This window comes from Bactrocera oleae, chromosome X, assembly GCF_042242935.1.
Source record: "Bactrocera oleae isolate idBacOlea1 chromosome X, idBacOlea1, whole genome shotgun sequence".
Taxonomy (NCBI): Eukaryota; Metazoa; Arthropoda; class Insecta; order Diptera; family Tephritidae; genus Bactrocera; species Bactrocera oleae.
The window spans coordinates 32,534,774-32,562,320 of NC_091541.1; the positions used below are offsets into that span (position 1 = coordinate 32,534,774).

At 37.0% G+C, this 27,547-nt stretch overlaps 1 protein-coding gene and 1 long non-coding RNA gene across 13 annotated transcripts; one reads left to right on the forward strand and one right to left on the reverse strand.

Annotated features, from left to right (window-relative positions):
- Positions 1-226: 226 nt before the first annotated feature.
- On the reverse strand, positions 227-27,547 carry Rnf11 (Ring finger protein 11). Of its 12 annotated transcripts, XM_070112686.1 has the most exons (4): positions 26,915-27,054; positions 13,936-13,969; positions 13,841-13,881; positions 227-1,422 (listed from the first exon to the last, which is right to left on the reverse strand). In XM_070112686.1, exons 1-4 carry the CDS (start codon positions 26,957-26,959, stop codon positions 1,099-1,101), a joined length of 444 nt encoding a protein of 147 aa, XP_069968787.1. In that variant the 5' UTR covers positions 26,960-27,054; the 3' UTR covers positions 227-1,098. The 12 variants fall into 12 exon arrangements, 7 of the variants coding, with proteins under 7 accessions (XP_069968787.1, XP_069968789.1, XP_069968791.1 ...); XM_070112688.1 differs by lacking the exons at positions 13,841-13,881; positions 13,936-13,969; positions 26,915-27,054 and adding exons at positions 5,152-5,299; positions 27,241-27,344; XM_070112690.1 differs by lacking the exons at positions 13,841-13,881; positions 13,936-13,969; positions 26,915-27,054 and adding exons at positions 5,152-5,299; positions 27,235-27,323.
- LOC138858161 (uncharacterized) lies at positions 4,580-5,408 on the forward strand. Its single transcript, XR_011397385.1, has 3 exons — positions 4,580-4,920; positions 4,996-5,049; positions 5,122-5,408. It is a non-coding gene; the product is annotated as an uncharacterized lncRNA (long non-coding RNA).

The following is a 27,547-nucleotide window of genomic DNA, read 5'->3' on the forward strand; positions in this document are numbered from 1 at the left end:
TTATTTTTAAAATAATAAAATATATATACTATGTATGTCAGAATTGCAATCATATACGCATATTCAATGGTGTCACAGATTGATTGGATATAATCAAAAATAATATTCGTAACAGTTGGGGCTACTTATTTAAGAACAAAATTACTAAACTTATTAAATCACAAGATTTTATAAATTTCAACACAAAATGAATTTTAAATATCCATTAACAAAATAAAGACGAGGATAACATAGAGCCGTTATACCAGCTTTTATTTCAGTGAAGGGAAAAAAGTACAAAGATAGTAACAATTAAAGTTTTACGTAATCAAAATAATCCATTTGATGTTTAAGGGTGTTTAACTTAGAACATAGCAGCGTCTGCTATCCAGCGTTTACGGCTTAAAACTCATTTCTTCAATATATTAAAAAACTATCACATGAATATATTTATTGCCTTATATCTTTCTTCTTAAAACTATATTAAGATTTCTAATTGGAGATTACTAATAAGATACATATATGTAAACACAAAGACATTGCGCAATATGCAGATACTTATATTCTGCTATAGAGAAATAAGTGTTTGCATATGTACTCATACATACTTAATACATTTTGCCTATTATCGGCAACTCGGAAAAAAGTATAATTACAAAATACTTTATGTGAAACGCTGTTTTTTTCCCCCTTTTGATGTCTTCTATACTTGTTTACCTATGTATATCATATTCGATTATTTTATTTTCATCACAATATTTATTTTGTATATACAAAAAAACGAGCCTACCATTTACACATTTTTCTAGAGATTTTCGCTTATATAAACTTTTTAAATGGTTTAGACATACATATTTTAGCTTTAACATTAGAAAAATTATATTTGATAAAAACAATACACGTGTATATTGTACAATTGCCTTCATATTCAACCGAAGTAAAATTTTGTAAAAAAAAAATTTATATTATATTTAAACTAGTTTGCGTGCTGTAATACCTATATATTTTTAAATATCGATATAAATAGTTTTACGTGCCAACAAAATAATATTTTTCAATAGTATAGTTAAAATAAGAAGCATCATTCCAACCACATATAAAGGCTTTATCAAATCAACGTTATGATGTTTCATAGCTTGTTAGAAGTGCTGCATCTACCGGTTCCATACAGCTGGGGCAAGTTAGACTACGCATAAGCCAATCATCAATACAGTGAACATGATATATGTGCATGCAAGGCAAATATCGCACTGCCTCATCAACACAAAAATCTATCATACAAATGACACATTCGCGTATTTTTTTTGATCCATCGTAGGTGCCGATTGGGAGATGTTGGATTAATCCGATTCGCTTTGCAATTTTCACTTGTTCTTCCTCTGTTAAATTTGATGCTGGGCGTCTGATCGACGGAGACGGAAAGAACACAGGCTGCAGCAATTCCTGAAAAATTAATTTAACAAAAATATTGTTTACGTTGTGAACATTTTTTACTTTCTAAGGTCAAAATAAATATTATGTTTGTTGTCAATTTTTATACTCTCGCAAGCTGTTGCTACAGAGTATAATAGTTTTGTTCACCTAACGGTTGTTTGTATCACCTCAAACTAATCGAGTTAGATAAAGGGTTATATATATATAATATATAAATGATCAGGATGAAGAGACGAGTTGAAATCCGGGTGACTGTCTGTCCGTCCGTCCGTCCGTCCGTCCGTGCAAGCTCTAACTTGAGGAAAAATTGAGATATCTTTATAAAACTTTGTAGACATGTTTCAGATACAAGATTGTTATTTGGTACACAGGATCACATTAGGGAGGAGCATCTGCAGTTAAAATTTGTTTTTTAAAGTGGACGTGGTCCCGCCCCTAATAGTTTTAATGTGCATATCTCCTAAACCGCTAATGCTATAATAACAAAATTCACTGGAAGCCATTGTTTTTAAAACCTCTACCTACAGTGTAAAAATAGTTGAAATCGGGTGGCAACTCCGCCCACTCCCCATATAAAGGTACTGTTAAAAAATACTAAAAGCGCGATAAACCAAGCACTAAACACGCCAGAGACATTAAATTTTATTTCTGGGATGGTATGTGATGACTTTATAGGAACCGCGTTCAAAATTAGATAGTGGGCGTGGCACAGCCCACTTTTAGGTGAAAACCCATATCTTGGGATCTGCTTAACCGATTTCAACCAAATTCGGTGCATAACGTTCTTCTCATATTTCTATGTTATAATGCAAAAATGGGCGAAATCGGACTACAACCACGCCTATTTCCCATATAACACTATTTACAATTCCATCTGACAAGCAACAATGATTATATCGGGGTAAAACTTTGCGTGAATAATACGTTTAAAGTATGCCACCTTAACGAAACCACGAAGACATCAGTCGATCCACAAAAAAATCTCAAACGAGTATACCATTTGATTTTGCGAGAATATAAAATGTTGGGTTACATCCGAACTTAGCCCTTCCTTACTTGTTAAATTTAAGGATATCCCACTCGCTTACAGTTTTCCCAACAAATTGGTGTGTAAATTTCAGTTCAATTAGTCTGCTAAAATTAGTGTTGGTATATTAGGCGAGATTTTCATCACCTAAAACTAATTGAGATAAAAATATACCATGCTCCGACCAAAAATTTTAAGTGATTATTTGTGAGATAATCTACTCATCAGAATGAAACTTTGCACAAGTGTTTCTGGGAAAAATTGGGAGATCGGTATCGCAGATGGGCGTAATTGGATCATTGCCACGCCCATATACATATAGATCTGTTGTTTGGTACAACGAATCGCTTGTCGGCTGAAAATAATTATGGAGTGAGCATGACCCCGCCCCCTAATAAGTTTAATGCACTTATCTTACAAATTATGATAGCTATTTCAACCAAATTTTCTTAGGACGAATGTTTTTAGCACCTCCTTCAACAGTATGAATATGAGTGAAATCAGATTATAACCACTCCCCACAAAACGGTTTAGTTGAAAACAACTAAATGGGCGAGCTCACTGAATAAATACGCCACAAGCATTAAATTTGAGGCGTGGAACGGCCCACTTGAAATCCTATATTTCTAGATGAACAATTTAACCTAGTTTTGTATGTGCGGATACCCAAACATTCCTATCGTACCCTGCGAAAATGTGCGATAACAATCCACTAATTACCCCAGTTCCCAAGTACTACATATAATGATTTTCATTAGTCCTAAGTGAAATTAAGATTTCCCATCCTTTGGTAGTTGTTTTCCTTATACCCTATATATTAAATTTAGCCCCTTTGATTGAAGTTATATCACATATTATATAACTCAATTGAGTTAGTTAGGTTGGTCTAAATATTAATATTTCGGTCATGCAAAATGTAGTAATGAAACTAAGTCTACGACTTAAAATATGCATAATATTATATAATAACACTGGTAAGCAAAATTAAACATTTTCTTTCTAAACTCTAGATTTAGTGACACAGGTACTTCTTGAAATATCGTTACTCGGCTTACTTAAATCAACGTTTTAAGCAAAAATTTCTAAATCTAAAATGCTTCCGTTTAAAGGCGTCTGATTGTATAAAAAAAGGCTTATTGGGACTACTTTGGGAAACCATTATAAGACGTGTAAACGGCATTCTCTAAACAGTAAGCCTTCATGTGCTTATGGGATAGCCGATCAAAGACCGAACACTGGACTGGAAAAAAGTTTGGCCTTTGAGAGTAAATTTAGTACCGGGTGATATGAATGCGATGAATGCCCCTTTAATAGCCAAGGCCGTATTATATTGACCCCTCTTCATGTAAAGTTAGGTCTGATAAAACAGTTTGTATAAGCACTAAACAAGGCTGGGGAATATTTTAAATATATCAGTAACATATTTTCGAAGTTGAGCACAGAACAAAATTAAAGCTGGTATTTTTTCCGTTGCTCAAATCAGGGAACTAAAAATGGACAAACATTTTACTGATTGTATAACAGTTAGGGAATCAGTCAACACATTGAGCAGCTCAAATTGTACTTCCAGGGAATAGGATTTAACATGAGCATCAAGATGCACTTCCTCTTAAACCATTAAGACCGCTTCCCATACGATTAAGGCAACTTAAGCGAAGAACAAGGAGAACGCTTTCATCAGGATATACGCACTATGGAAGAACGATACCACGGTCGTTGGAATGCAAATATGGAGCGGATTACTGCTAAAGCATTCAAAACAAGACTGATGTTGCTACTCATGCAAGAAAAGCACATAAAAGAATTTTTTCATGTTAAGTACAAGCAATATATTTTTTAATTCTAAAATTGTTGTATTTTTGGCTAAAAATGTAATATGTTCATATTTCGAAAACTAGCAGTGTTAGAAACTGACTACAGATTTGGTATGAGCGTGACAAAATCATACAAAATCGGGTAAGAAACTTCATAAAACAAATCTACTGTTTCCCAATGTAATAAAACCAAATTTGATTGTAATCCATTCGGATGTTTCATATTGAATTCCTACGCAACATTTTTTAATACCAAGTACTGCGAGTACATAACGGTGTTTTCCCGGCTTTGATCCTTGCAAGTTGCGAGTGTATAAACTGTTCGGCTGCACTCGGACTTAGCCATTCCTTACTTGTTTCACTTATTATCATCCGTTTGCAAAATGTATTGATATGGTACACTTATTATGTATATGTTTGGCAACCCTCTTGCTATTGTGTAAATAAGACGAATAAAAAAAAAAATCAAGTATGATATAAAGCACTATTTCATAAGAAATAAGTGTGTAGGCACAACTTAGTGAAGAGTTAGTGGGTATAAAAGTGAACAATATAAGTGTAAAATTCATTTTAAATCAAAAAAATTACATACTTTGCTTGTTGAAATTATGAATTTTAAATGCAAATATCTTGGAAACCATAAATTTATTTTCGTTCTATATATATGTATGTCATATCTATTCACAAACTGGAGTACGACCTCTCTCCGCCCATTCCTATTTTAATTTAATTTTATTTTAGTTATTCCAAATCCCAGTCATTTGGTTTTCCCCAACATGGTTTAAAATAAGAAGGGTATTTATACATTTGACTTCAAATTAAAGATGAAAAATTTAAATTTTCCTTACTAACAGAAACTTCTATCAGTTCTTTTTTTTATAGAAATACGTAACTTACCGAATAAATTGGAGCCGGAACACTTCGATCGGAGGTGAAATCGTGTGTGTTGCTACTTTCGCTTCCACGTAGGAGTGAAATGTCATCTGTGCTGTTTATTTTTAAGCAATTGCCCATTTTATCGTATTAAGTAACACTTTGTTACTGCCTATGTACAATTGAAAACAGTTATGTAAAAAGTATTCTTGTGATTAATGTTATTAATATGGGCGTAATAACAACCTTTGGGGTGCTAAATAAACACTAATGAAAGATTATTCGAACGTTATATATTTTTTTACGAAATATAGTAAAACTACTAAAGTTTTGCGCTGAATTATAACTCTTATAAGCAGGGATGAGGATGACCACAACCAAACGCCTTTCACAAAAGAACATTGTATTAGTGCGTTTACAGTATGACAAAGCAAATCAGCGGGTCTATCCCGAACCAGATCTAAATTAATATTATTTCAGGTTGAGTGGCGATTAGAGTATATTTGGATAATTTGGCATTCAAAAAAGGGACTATATGATATTTGATCGAGTAAGAATTAGTTTAATTCCATACGTAATATATGGACCTCTGTTCACACCAAACCGTTCAGTCAACTTCTGATTGCAGACTGACTTCATCGTTGCTTTGTCCCATCGTAAAACGCGGAACACATAGACGTCGACAAGCGATAGGTAGCATCTGACAAATATTTAAATACACACTTCTTATGGGCACAGTTTTTAAAACAGCACGACTTCATGGCAGCAGGCTTGCAGTTGTCGCATTCGCTAAATTAAAACCATTTCTATTTTTGCCATATTTTGCCGTCGACAATGGGCATCCATCAATGAGTGGTGTTGCCACTAACATGTGAAATGTAAAATAATTCAAAGCTCTAACAAGTCTTACGCGTACAATCACTTACGCTCATGCTAAGGTTTTGCCCATCCCTGCTTATGCAATGTAAGAAATAAACACTTGATGCCTGGCTAATTTATTACAAATATGATAACAAATCCTTAAAAATCTTTTGCAATATAAACCGATGTTTTTTTTTCTTAGTTTTGTGTTGTTAATTTAACTATTTATTATCCTTGAAATATAAAAAAATACAAAAAATCAATTATATTTATTCTTATAATGAAAACATTTGTGTGCAAAACGCAAACATGACTTCAAAAGGACACGAAGAAGAACCATAATATAAATGCCCCCTATTACGATATTACATATCATTAGATCAGTAAGATAACTCAAGTCAACCGGATAACCTGACTGGGGCTAGGGGAAACATTCACCCGATTTGATCTATTTTAGGCGCTAGAATACACTGTTATTAGAAAGATATAAAGTCAAGCAAAAGTTCGAAAATTTTTATATCATACATATCGGGTCTAAGGGAAGTATTGACCTGATTTTACCAATTTTTAGAACCAAAGCACATTATTACCAAGACACGTTTTCTTTTTTTTTTCTAAGATTCATTGTTATATCTTACCGATATATCTTCATAATTTATGGTTCAATTTTGTCTATTTTGAGACGAGTCATGTTTTAAGGGCACTATTTGTACAAAGCTATCTTCCACTAACTTCATTGGTGTTTGATTTGTACTGTAAAATGAAAGAATTATATGGAATTTAAAATTTTGTTATACGGAAAGTAAACGTGGTTGCATTCCGATTTCGCCCATTTTCACACTATAGGATAACAACTTCAGAATAATGTTATGAACCGAAATTTAAATTGATTAAGTACTTCATGAGATATAGGCTTTCACTTAAAGATGGGCAGTGTCACACCCATAGTCCAATTTTTATACCGTCTTCTATGAAAATCTTGTACACCATTTTATCTGTGAAATTTAATGCTTCTGACGTATGTATATATTTAGTGAGTTCTCCCACGTTTAGTAGTTTTTAACATAACCTTCATATAGGGGAATGGGAGTAGTTATAATCCGATACCACCCATTTTCATACTGTCGAAGGAAGTGCCAAAATATTTGTTCTGCTCAAATTTGGTTGATGTGGCTATCATGGTTTGTAAGATATGTGCATTAAACCTTAGGGAGCGGGCTTTGCTGCTTAGGCCTAGCATTTTATAAGTTTTTGTTTAATGTCCGACTACAACCATCGGCAATACCGACCTCTCAATTTTACCAAAGGACACTTGTGCAAAGTTTCATTTTTTACTTAAGTTATCGCTTGCACAGACAGACGGACGGACGAACAGGCTATCACCCGGATTTCAATTTGTCTTGTCATCCTGATCATTTATATATACATAACTCCATATCTATCTTGATTCCGGCACTGCAGAACCAGCTGTTGTGGGAGTTACAACACAAACGTTCGGCCGCTCAGTCTCCAAAAAAAAAACCTACATAAATTTGTCACTTGAAGTGTACCCATAGGAATCTAGAGTGCATAACGTTTCAATTGAACGCATATATAGTTATATGCCGTTGATTTTTACACTAGCTCCTCTTAAATAACAAGTTAACCTTAATTGCAAAAATACTAATTTGTGCAAAAAATTTTACATTAGAAAACATATTTTTTTAAGCTATTGTATAGCTTCTATCGCGGGCTTTGGGCGTGGGGACTGAATCAAGAAACGGAAATAAACCTAACACGGTCACACAGTATGCGAACTATGTTTTTATACTTTTAGGCATATTTTCGCATATCTCAAACGGAACAAATCAATTGAAGAGACAGCAGAATGACTCAAAAATAATAATATTTGAGATACAATTTTTTGATGGCAAGTAAAAGTATGGAATTTAATAAAAATTTAATTCATAGTCATAATATTATTAACACGCATAATGTTTGTATATCTGCCTACAAGCAACATATGTATGTAAATACACAGATGTTACGAGCCATGGAAAAATATTTTAGAATTGCAAAATATTTTAAATCGAAAAAAGCTTTGTTGCCATTTTTGTCACTTTTTTCTGTATTTGCGGGTTTGCGAGGTTGACACTTTTCCCTTCCAGAAGGAACATCAGAAAGTTGTTCAATTGATGATTTTTAGCTTTTGCCATCGTCGCGAAAAGACGCTTGTAGGCAAACGCATAATCGGGGACTACGCGTAAAATTTGTGTATAAAGTGTTTTGAATATGAATAAACAAAGTGCATATATTAATGAAGAAAATTATAAAAAACTAGTGAAAGAAAATGAGTGAGATATACATACATTTTATTAAGCTATTGCATAGCTTTTATTGCGGGCTTTGAGCGCGGCGACCGACTCAAAAAATTCCGTAACGGAAATAAACCTGACACGATCACAAAGTATGCGCAAAATGTTTGCATACTTGTAGGCGTATTTTCTCATATATCAAGCGGAACAAATCGATTGAAGAGCAGGGTGATTCGAAAAGAAAAATATTTAAGATACAATTTTTTTAATGGCAAATGAAAATTTAGAATTTATTAAAAATTTAATTAATAAAAAATAAATTATACAATATTCGGAGTCATAATTTTAGTAACATTATTATTACTTTGGTAAAAAGCTCCCCCACCTTTTGGAACAGTATCTCGTTTGACTTAAACAATACAATTGAAGTTAGATATTTCAATCGGATTATCAATGTTAATAAATTTCCACTTATCTTGGCTAGCGATTTCAACATAAACTTCGCTGATAAAATATCAGAGCGGTTGACAACTTTTCTTTCGGAAATATTTAATTTGAAAATTAATAATGATCCACAAGAATCCACAACAAAATATGGGACCACCATTGGCGCGGTATTTTCCAGATATTTAAAGAATATCAAGTCTCAAACTTATGTTTCTTCTTTCAGCCACCATAAACCTATAGTTTTAATGATAAAAATTCCTGAATAACCTTCATGTATTGTACGATAATAGAAATATTTTAAACAATATTAACTTTAATTATATAATTTTATTAATTATTAATATTGAAAGAAAAAAATAATAATAATGCTTAAACAAGTAAGGAAGTTCTAAGTTCGGGTGTAACCGAACATTATATACTCTCGCAACTTGCAATGATCAAAACCCGGGAAATTACTTCAGGTGTTGGCAAAATTTTATATTAAAGGAAGTATTGATCCGATCCAACCCATTTTTGATAAACAAACAAAAACATACTATTATCAAGACTTTCATTTATGTATTTTATTTTATGAATTTCAATTATATATCTTACACATTGACCGATATATTCGGTTAAAAGTCAACTATAGGCACTGGGGTCCACATATTCAGTACCTAGGGGCTTGAACAGTTTTGGTTCGATTTAGACAATTTTTGGTCACAAGGTGGCATACTTAAAACGCATTATTCACGCAAAGTTTTACTCCGATACAATCATTGCTGCTTAATTTGCATAGTGGAAAGTGAAAGAATCAGATGGAATTTAAAATGGTGTTATATGGGAAATAGACGTGGTTATAATCCGATTTCGCCCATTTTCGCACTATAACATAGAAATATGAGAAGAATATTATGTACCGAATTTGATTGAAATCGGAAAAGCAGATCCCAAGATGTGGGTTTTCACCTAAAAGTGGGCGGTGCCACGCCGATTGTTGAACGCGGTTCCTATAAAGTCACCTCATGCCATCCCAGAGATAAAATTTAATGTCTCCGGCGTGTTTTGTGCTTAATTTAACGCGCTTTTAGTTGTTTTTAACAGTAGCGTTGTGTGGGGAGTGGGTGGGATTGTCAACCGATTTGACCCATTTTCACACTGTCGATAGAGGTGCTAAAAGCATTGGCACGGCCACTTTTAAAAAATTTTAACTGCAGATGCCCCTACCTTATATGATCCTGTATACCAAATATATTATTTATTTGTTTTTAATTAATGGCGTTTTGTGGGCGTGGCAGTGGTCCAATTACGAGCATCTGCAATACCAACCGTCTTACGGTACCAAGAAGAGAGAAGAGGTGGTTCCGTGGGAGGGATATGCGACGGGAGTAGGTTAGGTTTGGCGGAATAAAGTTCCGCCCTTCGGCTGTCGCTGCTTCCCCCTACTTCAAAAAAAAAAAAAAAAAAAACAGTACCAAGAAACATGTGTACCAAGTATCATAAAGATATCTCAATTTTTACTCAAATTACAGCTTGTACAGACGGACGGACGGACAGACAGTCACCCGGATTTCAACTCGTCAGCAACATGTTGCGAGAATATAAAAATAAATTCATAATTTTAATTGCATAAGTTAATAAAAAAAAATGCTATGTAATAGCTTTACCACGGTAGTCCCCGAGTGCTACGTGTACTTTTTATAAATTCCTCAGCTTTGAAAAGGAGTCCCTGAAAACCTGAATGGTGAACTTTTAGACAGAAATTTTCATATTCAGGGTTCGGAACGATAAAGATAGATATAATATGTACAAGTAATAATGTATAATTTTTTGCTGCCGCAAGATTACACTTTTTATGATATGAAAATGTTTTGGATAGCATTCAACGAATTCGGGTTTAAAACGGGTATAAGCTGCGGTATATAGCCGCAGGAGACTTTTTGAGATATTTGCATTAAACGGCAAGTACAGGTACCATTATCGTGTGCAGGGAAATGCAAAATCTTGCAATCCACAATATCATTGATATCCTCAGATGTAAGTATCGGATAAAGGCATAAAAGATATCGATATAAACATATGTATGTTATTATCCCGTGCAAGTAGCATAGTAGTATGCTAACACTTTGCCTAAAATTTTCAATTAATAATAAGTTTGTAAATGAGTACATCTTTTTTAATTTATTTCTAATGCTAAGATAGAATATTTATCAGTTTAATTTTAATACAAAGAAAAGTATTTTCTATAAACTTTATTCTATTTACGAGTATATGGTATTTAATAACTTCACTAACAAGATAAAAATGCAAGCAATATAATCTCATTTTTATTGAATTTCATTTGGCACAGCAAACTACAAAATTTATTTACACCATAGGAAATTTTTTCACACCTATTCCACACATAAAAAGATGTTACCGTTTGGCACACAGCCTACATCGAAAAGTTACATACCTAAAACTGGTAAATTTATGAATTATTAATACAAATAACTTAAAAACTATAAGTTTGCCGCGGCTGTATATATGCTTTTGTTAACTCGTGAAATGAGCTTAATTTGTTCCTTAATAGTGAAAAAGTTTTTGTAAAATGAATAGAATAATGGTGCCTTAAAATATTTGGGCCATTTTTAAATAAATACATTTATCTATTGACAACATAATTAAGTGAATCATTAAAAGGGATTGTGATTGCGACGGTTGTATTTATTTAAATTTACATAATATATAACTATAATTTACAACTATAAAATATATTGATTCGAGGTGCAGTGCAGAGTTGCAATAACGGTTAGCTTATTAACTCAAATAAACCATTAAAAAACGAGTTTTTTCAGTTTTCTTTCAAATTTTAAAGTTCCCAAAATAAATAGTAATTTTTTGTAGGCAAAGGCTATTTCATGATAATCATAATATTAATAATTTCAGAATCTTTTTACAATTTCATTTAGATATATCAGAACTATTTTTAATATATGTATATCGAAAACATGCTGACCCGGCAAGCGTAGTTTTGCCATATACGTCATTTTTAGGAAATGTGTTTAAAAACAACTAACACTTTATGACGATGAAAAATATATTAAAATACAATTATTGATACACATCGATAGTTCATATTTTTACTATTAATTACTTCAATTAAAATTCAATAATTCAAAGTATAATCTCTCAACAAAAGGGAGCGTACAATATTTTTGTAAGTCTGTGTTTAGCGAATACAAAGAAACTGGATGGTTTGCTCACGCGAGAACATGCCACAAAGAGTTGTTCGTTAAAAGAACACGGTGTACCGAAATGTAAGCTAGAAACAAACAACGTTTTCGAATGTTAATCTACATAATTGGGAATTGAGTACGTTTAAATTCAATTGGCACATCTGTAAGCATCATAGGGCTTCGAGGTGGCTTCGTTAATGTTTTTCTTTAATTTTTTAATAACTAATCTTGTGCCATTGCCAAGCCGTAACGCGTTCAAATAACCGAGCCAAACAACGGAAGATCTAACGTTAAATTGTAAATTATGCGGTGGCATATCCAATGAATTCAAAAACTCAGTTGGATAATTCACAGCTTCGTTGGCATCGATCGATTTTCGTTACATTTAAGTCCACAGGCAACCACTGGTTTATATTTGAATTGAATCCATAGGTGCCTGCCAAGCATTTGAAATTTTTTCCTGCCAAAATCATACTTTCTTCCAGCCTTCTGGCAGCAATATATTATCGCCTCGGAAATTTCCGTTCAAAATGGTGGCTTCGATAATGTTTTTCATTAATTTTTTAATGACTAATCGAAGTGAGTTCAAAGTACGAAGCAAGCGGTGGCATGCCGGGTTATCCAATGAATTGAAAAACTCAATTCGTTGGCATCGAAAACAGCATTGACAGATTTGTATGACACCAAATCCCCTGGCAACAACTGTTATATCTGTTGAATTTAATCCAATGACGTTCACATTTTTGCTGCCAAAATCGATATTTCTGTCACCACAAGGTTTTTATATTTAGTGTATTTTGTGGGTTAATGATTGTGCAGAAATCCGTCGGCAATTTTATGCATACGGGATTGTCATGTACAGAAACTATTCTTTTGCCAATATCAAACAGTTGTTTTGTGGAAGTTTCGGCAGATGGATTTTGAAGAAAATTAACACCCATATTCACTGTCAGTTGTACCCTTTCATCATTACGTCATAGTCGCAATGATTTCAAGCAAGCGTTGATTTCATCAGCATACGTTGAACTTGGAATAACGGGAAGTGTCTGTCTGAAATCACTTGATAGTTGTAGCAGAGTGCCGCTAAACAGCTTGTTTTTTATATCTTTCAATATCCTATCCAATGCCTCAAGCAAGTGTTTGTGTGCCATAGTGCAGTATTATGCTTCATTTCACCATCTTAACTTGGTTGGTTAGTTACATTAGATGCACCTCGATATGTAATACCGAAATTACTGATTGGTTAATTCGCAATGACAATGCAATGATCCTCAAAATATCGTTAGATCATACAATATATAATCAGTCATGGAATCTTTGTGATCGGGCAGGATCTCAATATATCATTAGATAATTGTACCTTGTACGATGTCGATACAATGTATAATTAGTCATGAATCTTTGTGATTGGGCAGGGAAACATGTCGTTGGTACTATAACAAATAGCCGATGAATTTGTGTTTCTGTGAAGTCATCTTCTAGTAAGCTTACAGCAAGGCATGAATCTTTATAGGTTTGATACTGTTGTTCGTTTACTTTACATATGTCTTGAAATGACAATGGCGACATTATCCAACAACAGTCGCAGATAAAAGCACTCAGTCTATCCTGGATTGACTGTAGACACACTACCCAAATTATTTGATTTGAATAAACCGGCATGCATCATCTGGTGTGCCTTGTTTGCGGAGAATCCATATTATCGATTGAGTCGATGTAAAGTGGAAAAGTGTTTGTACAAAGTAACCAAAAATATTCACACGATTATACAATTCAGAAAGCGGTGTTTCGTTCGTGGAAAATACAAGCTGGCCATTTGCGAATTGCAGCAAGAAATAATGTTAAATTCGCTATGATAATATAATTAACTTGACCTGATGAGAATAAAATAAGCCAACTTCTTTTTATACCTACTCTGTGATGTTTGCTGGTTGAGAAGTGACAACTGGAAACACCTGGCGGGAATAACTGATTGGTTGGTAATACTATACATGAAAATTAAAGTATACTATAATTATTATATTCGATTGACATCTGGTGGATCTGTGAACGGAACAGAATAACATTAAAAATGCGATTTATAATAAGGGCTTGATCGTAAAGGTGTCAAAATTTGCATGTTGTATTCTATGGTAAATCGTGAAAAAAAAATTTTAATCGACGATAAATTCCCAGAATGAACTAGGCAGCCAATTCATAGTTGCCAGAATGCTCTAGTGGCGAAGTTTTGTCAAAGATCTACTATATAAGGGCAGCCGGAGTTTGCAGCAGGGACAGTTCTAGTTAGGTAGCAAATTCGTAGTTGCCAGAATGTTCTAGTGGCGAAGTTTGGTAAAAGACTACTATATAAGACTGCCGGTTTGTGCCAGTTAAAGTGTTGCCGTGTAAAGAACAATTGAGATATAAATAAGAAGTTGTAAATTCGGATAATGAATAGAAAAGCGTTAACTTGTTTGGATTAGAAATAAAGATAAGTGTTTAGCCATTAAATTGGGACTTTTATTTAACAATCCAGTGATCGAACTCAAGTTTGAGTAACAAGGTAGACGATTAATCGAGAAATCCGTTACAATATATTATATTGATATTTGTGTATAATAAAAGAAAACGCTGCTGGATACATCGCAATCACAACCCCCTACCTTTTCTTCACGGTAACTTTGCTTTGGCATTCGACACTGGGGGAGGGAGATGTCGGTAGGTAACTGGCGGTAGGTATCCAACGCTAGGGATAGAGGTTCCTTGAAAATAAAACTCAACATGGAGGAGAACAAAGGAAAAAAGCGAACAAGGATATCAGCCCAAAAGCTCCACCGGCAAGCACAGTGAGACTACTTGCTGTGTCGCCCGCAGCAATACCTCTACTGTGAAGAGAGCAGTTCACAGCAGTTGTAGTGCTACTGCCAAGCCGCTTTACAACGCAAAAGTGCCACGGTCCATGAAGACTCAGACTTCGAAAGCATTGAAAGCGTTAACACGATTGAAGAGGAAGCTTTGCTTCGTTCTTCGGCGAATGTCAAGGTTGCTAATTCGGCATTAAAGACTAGAACCAGGCAAAACCTAGCTAAGAAGGTTTAAAATCGAAAACAATATGCAAAGCGGCGGTCAAAGTCCATCAAAAACTTAGCTGCAGGTCCACCCGCACAAAGGAAAAGAGGAAAGGTTGGCTTGGGCTAAGGGAAAAATGGAGGAAGGCCGAGCTTATTACGCATTGTGACAGCAATTCTCGTCAAAGATTCGCAGTTCGCGAAACAGGAGCAGTGAAGGTTAAGCTGCTAGATGCGCTCTTCGCAAAAATGGATGGAGACCTAGGCATGCAAATGCCAACTTTTGATGGTGCGGGCTGGATGAATGGTGGCAAGATCCTGAAATGTAAGAACGACCGCTCGCTGCTCTGGGTAAAAGAGTTGTGGTGAAGCTTCAAGGCCTATGGGAGGGCGCCGCCGTCGAGATAGTTAACCGGAGCTGCATCCCCACCATTCGGAAAGCGAAGGTACTTATACCTTGCCCGGTAAAACCCGGGGTTGCACTGCGGCTCCTTCAAAAGGCAAAACCCCGATGTGCCGACGGAAGATTGGAGGGTGTTGAAGGTCGCCAACTCCGGCAAAGAGGACGGCATACAGAACTACATCCTCCAAATAAACAAGTCGACCGAGGCTGGCGTAGGGCGTAGGTAGCGTGTACCTTCGACTCAAAAAGCGCAAGCCGGCGATAATAACTTAAACACACACTGATCCGGAGATGCAACCACACCCCGAGAATCTAGACAGTATCTGCTACGATGCGGCTATAGTTCAGGAACCATGGATAACCCCGGGAAACATTTTATCTTGACTTAAGTTGCCGTCATACTACACATACATTTCGAGTGCAAAAAAGAAGGTAAGAAATATTATACTGGTAAGGAAAAGCATGCATTCATACATTGACCTTAATTTTTCTTCAGATGTCCTGACGATGGTGGCTGCAAAGAATAACAAAGATGAGACATTAATCCTTGCATCCTTTTACATGCCCCATGACGATGAAGCGCTGCCGGCGGAATTCCGGCGGTTGGCAGATGCAGCTGAGAAAGGTGATGCCAATGCGTACAATACGGTATGGGGTAGCAGTGATACCAACGATAGGGGTGAGTCATTATTAAATTTTATACTGATAAGCAATCTAGCTATAGCTAACCGGGGAGAAGAGCCAACATATATGGGTCCGATCTCGAAGAACATTCTAGATGTAAAACTTCACACTATCACAATAATTAATGCTGAAGATTCGGAGGTGCTTCGGAAGCACTCGTTTTCTGACCATAATTATGTAGAATATCAAGTAAAATTCTCAGCCCTCAATAAAAGTGAAAATTTCAGAAATCTTAAGAACACTAACTGGGATTTGTACAGAAAGATAGAAATAGAGAATTTAACTAGACTCAATGTAGGTGATTCAACCTCTAAACTGGAGAAAGGGACCGTCACACCTACAAATATAATGATGAGTTTTGCTGGAGGGAAAATAAGAGACATTCGCAAAACTAAAAGGGAGTCGTGGAAGAGCTTCTGCGGCAAGTTAGAAAAGACAAACGAGGTAGCTGGGCTTAGGAAACTATTGTCCAAGCCCCCGACTACCCTTAGGCTGATTACATCTGTAAACCTATACGAAGGATAGATCCACTGATATTCCACTTAGTGCATGAGGAATATGCCCTGGGCATCTTCTAAGCTGCAGGAATAGTAATGCAAAATGGAACCCAGCCAGATTGCTCAGTTAACGTGAACAGGAACTCTTCAGGGGGATGTACTGTCGCTTCTCCTGTAGTCACTTGAGCTTCTGAGAAAATTTGAAGGAAGAGCACCTAAACTGCAGACAACAGAGCTATACTAGTGACGGGCAAGTTCTTATACACAATTAGCAGCGTAATTAACAGCGCTCTAAAAGTAATACACCAATGGGAAATATCGGCTAGCCTAGAGGTAAATTCCGGTAAGGCGGATATGGTACTATTTAAGTACTATTTAAGTACAAAGGGCCGAGTAATGATGCTATGTGTGGTCAGTTATTAGACTAACTTTATTTGCAAAATTCTTCTCCTTAAATAATATTCTAAGCAATATTGCAATACCGTTCAATACATAATTTCCGCTAAGTACATAGTTTTGTTTTCTGCTAGTGCATATATACATAAGTATGTAAGTTATATAAAAACAGTTCATAAATAGAGAATAATCCAAGTACATACTTTACTCTATTGCTCCTTCGTATATAATGTAGTTATTAACAAAAGAGAAATATAAAAATATGGGAACGCGGCATTGCAAGAGGCTGCTTACATATTAAGCTTAGTACATGTTAAATGGGACTAGCTAATGTGCACAAACAAATATTCATGTAATTGCGTGGACGAAAACATAGCGGTAGCTTAAGTGTACAAAGCAAGCGCAAGCAAGCAATAAATATGTAAGTATGTACACAATGCAAATACAATTATTAACTGCATTGAGGCGAATGACTTCTAATGCTTGCCCTTGAATATTAGGCAAATAAGTAGAGAACAAGAAATAGCAAAATATATAGAACAATGACCGTATAATGCATTGGTTCTCAATCGGTGACCCAACATCCCGGCCCCGTTGAAAGGCATTTCAAACAGGTAGAAGGGCTAGCTTGTGAATTGGTCGCCGAATGATTCCCTTCGTTGTTCGAATGTCCACCACACGCACTTTGGAGTCCTTTCCTGGAATACAGTTTATAACTCTTCCAATATGCCATTTTTGTGGTGGTAAGTTGTCTTCATGGATGATAACCATTGAGTTGTTGTTGATGTTTGGTCGCTCCGTAAACCACTTTGATCGTACTTGAAATTCGTTTATGTATTCATTTGACCACCTGTTCCAAAACATCTGTTTAATGCTTGTGACCTGATTCCATCGTTGTACGTTGCTGATGTTAGCTGACAATACCCGCTCTGGGAGTGCCCTAAGTGAACTACCAATAATAAAATGCCCCGGAGTTAATACTTCTCAATCATTTGGATCCGATGACATTGGTGTTATTGGACGAGAATTTAATACAGCTTCTATCTCAACCAGGACTGTTGTTAGTTCCTCAGCTGTGAGTATTGCATTTTTGATGTGACCCTTAGCCGATTTGACTGCTGCCTCCCAAATACCGCCGAAATGAGGTGCTCTTTAAGGAATAAAATTGAAATTTATAAATTCATTAGCACAATATTTTACAATTGCATCGTTGTTTTCGGTTTTAAATAAAAATGACTTTAATTCAGCTAGTTTGTTGCAAGCACCCACAAAATTTGTTGCGTTATCGCAAAAGATGTCAGAGAGTAGACCTTTTCTTCCAATCATGCGCTTCAATGACGCTAAGAATGCGTCCGTGGATAGATCCGATACTAGTTCGATGTGAATCGCCTTTGTCACTAGACAAACGAAGATCCCAATGTACGCTTTATAAGGTGTTTTGCCTCGAATACGCAAATATACGTTGACTGGTCCGCAGAAATCAATACCGCATCGCGCAAAAGGACGAGATGGAGTTAAACGCTCGACAGGTAACTGTCCAATTACTTGGTTCATCAGCTTTGGCTTGTAGCGTATACAATGTGTGCATGATCTGACGATACGTCTTGCTAAATCGCGCGCATTGACTATCCAAATCTGAAGTCTTATCAGTGCTACGAGTGCCTTTGGTCCTGCATGGTAGTGTTTCCTATGTAGATGACGAACGTAATGCACAACAAATTCGCTTTTGTTTGGCAACAGCATTGGGTGTTTCCTTTCTTCTGGAATATCTGCTGATTCCAATCGACCTCCAACTTTGAGTATTTGAAATCCTTCGATATACTCGAGAAAAGGATTTAAATAACGTAACGGGCCATTTATCGTAAGCGCTTTCTGTAAAAGATGAATTTCATTAGCGAAATGTATTTGTTGAATATTCCAAATTATGCAAAGAAAGGCGTGCTGTAACTCTTGTGGTGAAAGTGTTAATGAGTCATTAAGATTAGCTCCATGTCGAAATTTATTGATGAAGCGGAACATCCAAGCTATTAATCGAAGGCTGCTAGTGTAGTTACTCCGCTGATTCACAATTTCCAAAATGTAATTTGTGCTAACAATTGTTTTGATTGCTGATTTTCGTTTCTCCCTATCGACAACTTCCATGTCGATATCATCGCAGCTGTTCTTTGGCCATTTATCTGAGTTTTCGTATAGAAACTTTGGTCCGGTGTACCATATTGAATTAACAAGTTCCTTTACAGTACATCCTCTAGAGGCAACAACCGCCGGGTTACAATGCGTTGGTACATGTCTCCAATGGGCGCCTTTGGTAAAATCTTGAATTTCCGAAATTAGATTACCAACAAAAGTCGAAAGTGTGAGTCTTTCCATAGAAAAATGTTAAAAGATTTGTTAGAAATTGTTGGTTTAATTTTTGCTAAAAGACGAGCAAGAAGAAGAGTGCCGCAAAATTCTAATTTGGGTAACGATTGTTTTTTGGTAGGTGCCACTCTGGACTTCGCAGTGAGTAGGCGAATTGTAGTAGTAGTGCCACATTTGTTGAGTACGCGAGTATATATTGCGCAGCCATATGCACGAATCGATGCATCACAAAATCCATGTATCTGAAGAGATTCCACATCTGTCGAAAAACAGTGCCTCGGCACTTTAATTTGTCAAAGATCCGATAAGCAGTAAAGAAATTTTTTCCAAGCAAATTCGATGTTCTGTGGCACAGATTCATCCCAATCCAACTTTAGTAGCCATATTTCTTGCAACAAAATTTTTGATGTATTATAACAGGAACTAAAAGTCCAAGTGGGTCGTAAAGTGATGATGCAACAGAAAGGATGGAACGTTTTGTAAGTTGACCAGTCAGTGCTAGTTTGGCTTCGAATGAAAAAATAAAACAATCAAGATTTTGGTTCCATTTTAGTCCAAGTGTACTAGTGATGGATGTATCTACGTTTAGATCCTTTATAGAGTCGTCTTCTCTGAATTGATGATAATTGGAATGCCACTTTGTTAATTTAAACTGTCCTAATTCTAACAGTTGTATTACCTCTTGCTTTATCTGTGCAAGTTCGGTTAGAGTATCAGCACCACAGAGTAGGTCGTCTACGTAGAATGATGACTTCACGATTTTTGCGCCAATTGTAAATTGTTCTGAATGCTGTTCAGCTAGATAGAACAAACTCCGTATAGCAATATATGGTGCAGCAGCCATTCCATACGTTACAGTATTTAGTTGATACGTGCGAATATTGGTGAACTTCTCCACAGAATATACTGGAACTTTCGATCATCTTCGTGCATTACTACTTGGCGATACATCTTGACTATGTCGGCAGTGAGTGCAAACCTGTGGAATCGAAAACAAATAAGAAGAAGAAAGAGTTCGCATTGAATTGTAGGGCCAACCACCTGAATATCGTTTAATGATTTTTGGGATGTTGTTCGACAGGAAGCGTCAAATACAACTCGAAGCTTTGTTTTGTACTTGTTGGTTTTAGCACACAATGATGTGGTATATAATAATGCGGTTCGCTGAGATTTGGATTTTTTACAACACTCATATGACCCAAACTCTCGTAGTCGCTCATAAATTCAACTTTCAATTGTGGTGATTTGGCTACGTTCTTGTGCATTAAATCGTCTCAATGTCGTAGTGACTCGCCCAAACATGTTGGATCATCCTTGAAAGGTAATTTGACAACTATTCTGCCGCAAGGTCTTCTTGACACAGTTGAATTGTATATGTGATCGCAACTCTGTTGTTCACGAGTCCAAGGCTCTGGTATGGTAGTGATTTCTTCCAATTTCCACAACTTTTCCAATTTGGCATATAAAGATTCATTGGCTAAAAATAAACAAGATGGTTTGGATATGTTGTTACTGCCCGTCTTATAAGGTCCCGAAACAATCCAGCCTAAGAGTGTTTTTTGCAAGATTGGTAAATTAGATCCAAGATTGATTTGTCCTACAGATAGAAGACTGAAGAACGTTTCTGTACCCAGCAACATGTCGATTTTCTTTGGTATATAAAATTCATCATCGGCGAGCGCTATATTGTGTGGAATATTCCATGTTGAAATATTGATTTCAGGATCTGGTTGATGAGCAATGTGCGATGTAATACAAAAAGTCAATGGAAGTTCGAAACCAGTGACTTGCGACTTGATATTAGTTGAGGTTTTGAATTAATTATTTGTTGACGATAAACCGATGCTTTGAATCTGTATGTTTTGCTTACTTCCTGGCAGAAGCAACTTTTGCGAAAAATCATCTGTGATAAAATTTACCTGTGAACAGGAATCTAGCAGTGCTGTACCCAATCTGTAGCTCCCCGATGCATCACGAACGAAAATTTTTGCTGTTGCAAGGATGACGTTATCTAATGATGAATTATTCCTGTGTGTATGCGCGACTGCCTCTTGTGTTGTAAATACCTGAGGAGGTGTTTGTTGGACTGAAGTAGAAACGCGGTGCAGTAAACTGTGGTGTTGTCGTGCACAAACCTTGCACCGGTGTGATGATGGACAATTGGCTATTCGATGTCCCTTTAATAAGCAATTGATGCAAAGTCCAATTTTCTTTGCATGTTCGAAACGTTGAGTAATGTTTAGTGACTTAAAGCGTTCGCAATTAAAAACCTGATGGCTGTTACTGGAATAGAAATTACACGATATGTTGGAGCAGGAAAATATATAGCCTCGTGGTTGATTCCTTGATTTCGGAGAGGAGTATTTGTCAGCACCTTGAGTTGACGACGTACTAACTTGCGTGTTGTCCAGTGAATCCAGGTATTGGCAGTGTCTTTCCAAAACTGCGATGCAATCCTGCCATGACGGCAGCGTTCTGAAATCTAGCGACTCCTTCCACTTTTTGTTGGTCTGTTCATCAGACTTCTGCAAAATTAAATGAATAAGCATAGCTTGCGATATTTGGCTGTCAGTACCTAGCGATGTCAAGGAACCATAAATATCTGAAGCTTTATCAATTAAACTTCTTAGATGAATGCCATTTGGTTTCAGAACTGCTGGTAAATCAAATAACGAAGTTATTCCTTCCAAAAAAATTAGTGTTTTGTTATCATACCGTACTTTCAACCGTTCTAACGCCTTCGGATAGTTTTCATTTGTCACTTGAAACGCATTTACAGTTTCTAAGGCTTGACCTTGGAGACAATTTCGCAAATGGTTGAATTTTTCAATATTAGTTAAATTAAATTCACGATCAATTATTTGCTTAAACGAGGTGATAAAATTTTGATAATTTGAATACTTGCCATCAAACGTATTAAATGGTGGAAGTTTTGAACTTGATTGTACCACGCAAGTTGTGTCCGAAAGTGAAACGTTTTTATCTTCTGCCAGTTGCGATTGGATAACCAATTTAGTTGTGATGTAAAGTTCTTCCAGGTCAGCACGTCCACCATCATCAGCATCCAAGCTTTCGATTGCAGTTTGAATTGAGAGAATCTGCTTAAAATAGGACTCCAGGATGCCCAAACGGCATTTGTATTCCGCAGCTGAAAGAGCGTTTCCACCTGGTCGCAAGCTGGCGTCGACGTGCTGGCGCGTTGTTGTCTTAGCTCGCCCAAAGACATTGCAGAACAGGATCTTGTATGTGCTTTTTAGAGGCTTCAAAATTATTTTAAATAACAATACTTCTACTTCTAGTGAGTAGTTAAGCAATAAGTGATTAGTTAATTTTACCGCAAAATTTATAAAATCAAGTTATACTTATGTGTGGGTATGCAATGAACATGCGAATATGAGCTACAGGCAATGGTAACGACAAGGCTTAGCTTACGTCGACGACATCAGACAGCGTGTCGACCAGACTTCGGACGCAACTAACTTCAGACAAGCACTGACCGCCATTCACAGTGGAGCCATTAACACCTTCACCGACTCCTTTTCAGTGAATGGCGTAATACGAGTCAAACCACCACCCATTGCAGACACAGAGCTCGAGTTGCCTCGCGAATCTAGAGTGACCCTCGCGCAACTTCGTTCTGGATACTGTAGCAGGTTAAACTCCTACCTATCCAGAATAGACCCCGACATACTAAACACATGTCCTGCATGCAATGAGTCTCCGCATGACACTAACCACCTCTTTGCATGCCCTACAAACCCCACTCATCTAACACCCCTTTCCCTATGGTCCGACCCCGTCGAAACAGCTCGTTTCCTGGGCCTTCCGTTAGATGACCTCGACGACAACGAATCTAGAATTTATCACCCAAACGGGGATTAGATAATCGTTATAACAACAACAACAAGGCTTAGCGGTGGCAAACTCGTGTGCTGTGCTTTGTGCGAGCAATGCTGGTGACTCCAGTGGTAAAGATTTCTAACGATGAATAAGTTTAATGATGACAGAGTCCAATGTCAGTAATATTCAATGACGATAATGTCCAGCGACGATAATGTCCAACGATAATATCCAACGATGCAGTCTAATACTGACCACACTCCGAAATGATTTGCGAGAGAACAAAAAACTCACTCGTGCCCCACGTTGGGCGCCAAAAAATGTAGGGCCGCGCAAATATTGAAAAAGCGAAATATTTAAGCGAAGTTGTAACAGCGATAAAATACAAAGGGCCGAGTAATGATGCTATGTGTGGTCAGTTATTAGACTAACTTTATTCGCAAAATTCTTCTCCTTAAATAATATTCTAAGCAATATTGCAATACCGTTCAATACATAATTTCCGCTAAGTACATAGTTTCGTTTTCTATTAGTGCATATATACATAAGTATGTAAGTTATATAAAAACAGTTCATAAAAGGAGAATAACCCAAGTACATACTTTACTCTATTGCTCCTTCGTATATAATGTAGTTATTAACAAAAGAGAAATATAAAAATATGGGAACGCGGCATTGCAAGAGGCTGCTTACATATTAAGCTTAGTACATGTTAAATGGGACTAGCTAATGTGCACAAACAAATATTCATGTAATTGCGTGGACGAAAACATAGCGGTAGCTTAAGTGTACAAAGCAAGCGCAAGCAAGCAATAAATATGTAAGTATGTACACAATGCAAATACAATTATTAACTGCATTGAGGCGAATGACTTCTAATGCTTGCCCCTGAATATAAGGCAAATAAGTAGAGAACAAATAGCAAAAATATATAGAACAATGACCGTATAATGCATTGGTTCTCAATCGGTGACCCAACAATATCCTTTAGAGAACATTCATTTTGAATATAATGTTATACTCTCTGTGACAAAATTATTTTTTCGCGTAGAACTCATTTTTGTGTCGGCGGACCTCGGCCGCGCTTTAAAAATAACCCTGGTCGGTCCAACACCGGGGTGTAATCAGTTTTTTCGCGAAGAACTCTTTTTTTGCACTGGCGGCCTTTGACCGCGCTTCAAAAAAATAATCCTGGTCGATCCAACACCGAGGCGTACAGATTTTTTTTTCGAGTAGACTTCCTTTTTGCAGTGGTGGCCCTAGGCCGCGCTTCAAAATAATAACCCTGGACAATCCAACAACAGGGTTTGTCAAGTGAAGGAAAATTAGGTTAAGGATTATGTTATACCCTCTATGACAATGGTTCTTTTTCGCGTAGAGCTCCTTTTTGCATTGGCGGCCTTCGATTCAAAATAAATAACCCTGGTCGGTCCCACACCGGGGTGTGCCAAGGTTTTTTCTCGCAAAACTTTTTTTTGCGTTGTGGTTGTTGTAACGGTAATCTATTCCCCGCTTGGATGGTAAGTTCCAGTTTGATTGAGATATTTAACATATACATCCCCCCAGTTACATGTTGCCCAACAGGATATCACCCGAACATAAGTGCGCTGCTTCGTTGTGAAAACCGTTTGGTGCTAGGCGACTTTAACACGCACCACGATCTTTGGCATTCCTGCCTGTCAAACGATTGTAGGGGGATGGAGCTGGCGGAACAGATTGATAATTCGACATTCTGCACAATAATTGACGAAGCCGCCACCAGAGTTATGGGCACCTGTAATAGCTCGCCAGATATTACCATCGCTAGCGGTGATCTGATAAATAGCATAACCTGGCGACCTATACTAACTCTCGCATCAGCCCATCTGCCCATAATTATCTCGATCGAGAAACCTCCCGACTTTATTTCTGAGGACAACCGCACCTTTGTTAACTTTAACAAAGCTAACTGGGTCAGCTTCAGAGAATTTAACGGGAGCACCTTCATCGCACTACCCATTCCTACGGACGTCATCGTTGGCAAGCTTCATACCGGCTGGAAGAATCGCGGATCTCCGCCCTAATTTCCCAGCCGAAGCAGCTGTATTAGCCAACGAGCGCGACACCTTACTCCATACCGATCTCGGTGATCCCCGAATAAGGGATCCCAATTTGGAGATTCGACTATTGGTAAATCAACAGAAGCAGATAAAATGGATAGAGCACTTGAAGTCGTAAAGTTCACAGCACCACCACAGCACTTTGCGTCATAAACGCCCGCTCCCTTCGGGGCTGAAGCGGTGGACTATGGACTACCTAAGCGATCGGCATTCATCCGTACCGTTTCGAGGTCAAAACTCCAACCTTAGAAAAATTAAACAGGGGGTTTCGTAGGCTGGTGTTCTCTTCCCGCTACTGTTTAATTTCTACATCTCGAAACTCCCCCAACCACCAGAGGGAATTTCCGTGACCTCGTACGCTGATGACTGCACGATATTGACGTTGGGCAATGGACTCGATGTCATGTGCTTGAAAGTAAACTGCTACTCACCGACCTTTCTCGCTTCTTCTCTGCAAGGAGTCTGACACTCTCCCCCACTAAATTTACAGCGACCATTTTTACGAAGTGGACGAAGGAGTACAGACTGGATCAAGACATTTCAGTCGATGGCACTAAAATTCCGACAGTCAACAACCCTAAAATTTAAGGCTTTACATTAGACAGTCTGTACTTCTTCACTACTCACAAGACCGCGATAACTGCCACATTACAGAGCCCCAACAAAATCCTCATATTGCTTGCCGGCAGCTCTTGGGGAAAAGGCAAAAAACGTTGCTAGCAACATACAAGGCAATCGGCCGGCCGGTCCTACACTATGCTGCTCCGATATGGTCGCCTGGATGTAGTGCAACGCAGACGAAGAAGCTTTAGACTTTTCAAATCACTTAACTCCTGACTATCACGGGATGCCTCTTGATGTTCCCAAAGGAACACCTGCACAGTGAGGCCCGTATGCTTCCGGTTAAGGAACACAACGAGTTCCTTTCCAAGCAGTTTTTGCTGGGATGTTTTCGTAGAAATTCCAAACTATCCGACATTCCAAATATATGTCCTGCGTGCAATGAGTCTTCGCATGATACTAATAACCTCTTTGCATGCCCAACGAACCCCACTCATCTAACACCCATTTCCCTATGGCCCGACCTCGTCGAAACAGCTCGGTTCCTGGGCTTCTCGTTAAATGACCTCACGACAACCAAACTATAACTAATCATCCAAGCGGGGACTAGGTTACCGTTACAACAACAACAGCCGACCGGGGTTATTTTTTTGAAGCGCGGCCGAAGGCTGCCAACGCAAAATTAAGTTCTACACGAAAAGTACCCCAGTGTTAGACCGACCAGGGTTATTTTTTTGGGTCGGCTTTAGTATACCGTCCCAGGCTTTCGGGGATATGGGTATGGGCGGATTGATGAGATCCTTCAGATCAAGAATACATATAAATATAGCCGCGGGAAACTTATAGTTTTCGAGATATCTACGTTTAAAATTGAAAATTTTAACTATTTAAAGAATGCATTTTATCGATTTCAAATGAATTATACTTATATTTTTCACTTTTACATCGACTAACACCTCAGATATTCTTGATCTGGAGGATCTCCTCTATCCGCCCATACCCATTTTATCCACGAAAGCGTGGGACGTTATTCTAAAGCCGACCCCCGAATTATGTTAACTAATGATTTTTTTAGTTTAATGTGATTCGAAAAAATTTACCCAAAATCTCAAGATGTAAAAGAATTCATACCCATTTTTGACCATGATTAGTGTTTGTAGGTAGTAAATTACACAATTAATTACACAAATAACCAAAACAGAAAATGAGCTTTATCCTGTACTCCAATGTAATTTTTTCTGGACATCGCTACTAACTTTATAATTCTTAGTACAAATTGTAATTGTTATAACGAAACAGGATTTAAAAAAAATGTCACAGTGCAAGATATTCACCCAATATATTCTTTATCTACTTATGCATATTAAAAACTTTTCACAAACATAAATAATAGACAACAATTTTATACTAATCACCATACACATACGAACAAATTGTAATTTCCTCTCGTCGAAAAACTACTGTCACTCTACTCACTTAAAGAACAGAGTTGGTATTGACAAATAATTTGCGTTCAGACTAGAGATCAATATTTAATCAATTCAATTGTCACTGGATTGTCTGCGTATTTACAAATATCGCGCAATTCGGTAAGCATTCTGTAGTCACTGTTTTAACGGGATTAACAGAATACAAGATTACAAAAAGTATTTAATATTTTTTGCTTGGTATACGTTGTGACAATTGTTACAAACACAAATAGCATTATAACCGCCACCTTGGTTCGTAAAACT

Bases quoted from the DNA above. Each gene is read 5' to 3' on its own strand.
- Rnf11 (XM_070112686.1), bottom strand. From the start codon at position 26,959: ATGGTCAAAAATGGGTATGAATTCTTTTACATCTTGAGATTTTGG. The intron at 13,970-26,914 runs GTAAATTTTTTC...TTCCGTTCACAG, and splicing joins TTTACATCTTGAGATTTTGG to ATCCACCAGATGTCAATCGA. The intron at 13,882-13,935 runs GTATACTTTAAT...TATTCCCGCCAG, and splicing joins AATCGAATATAATAATTATA to GTGTTTCCAGTTGTCACTTC.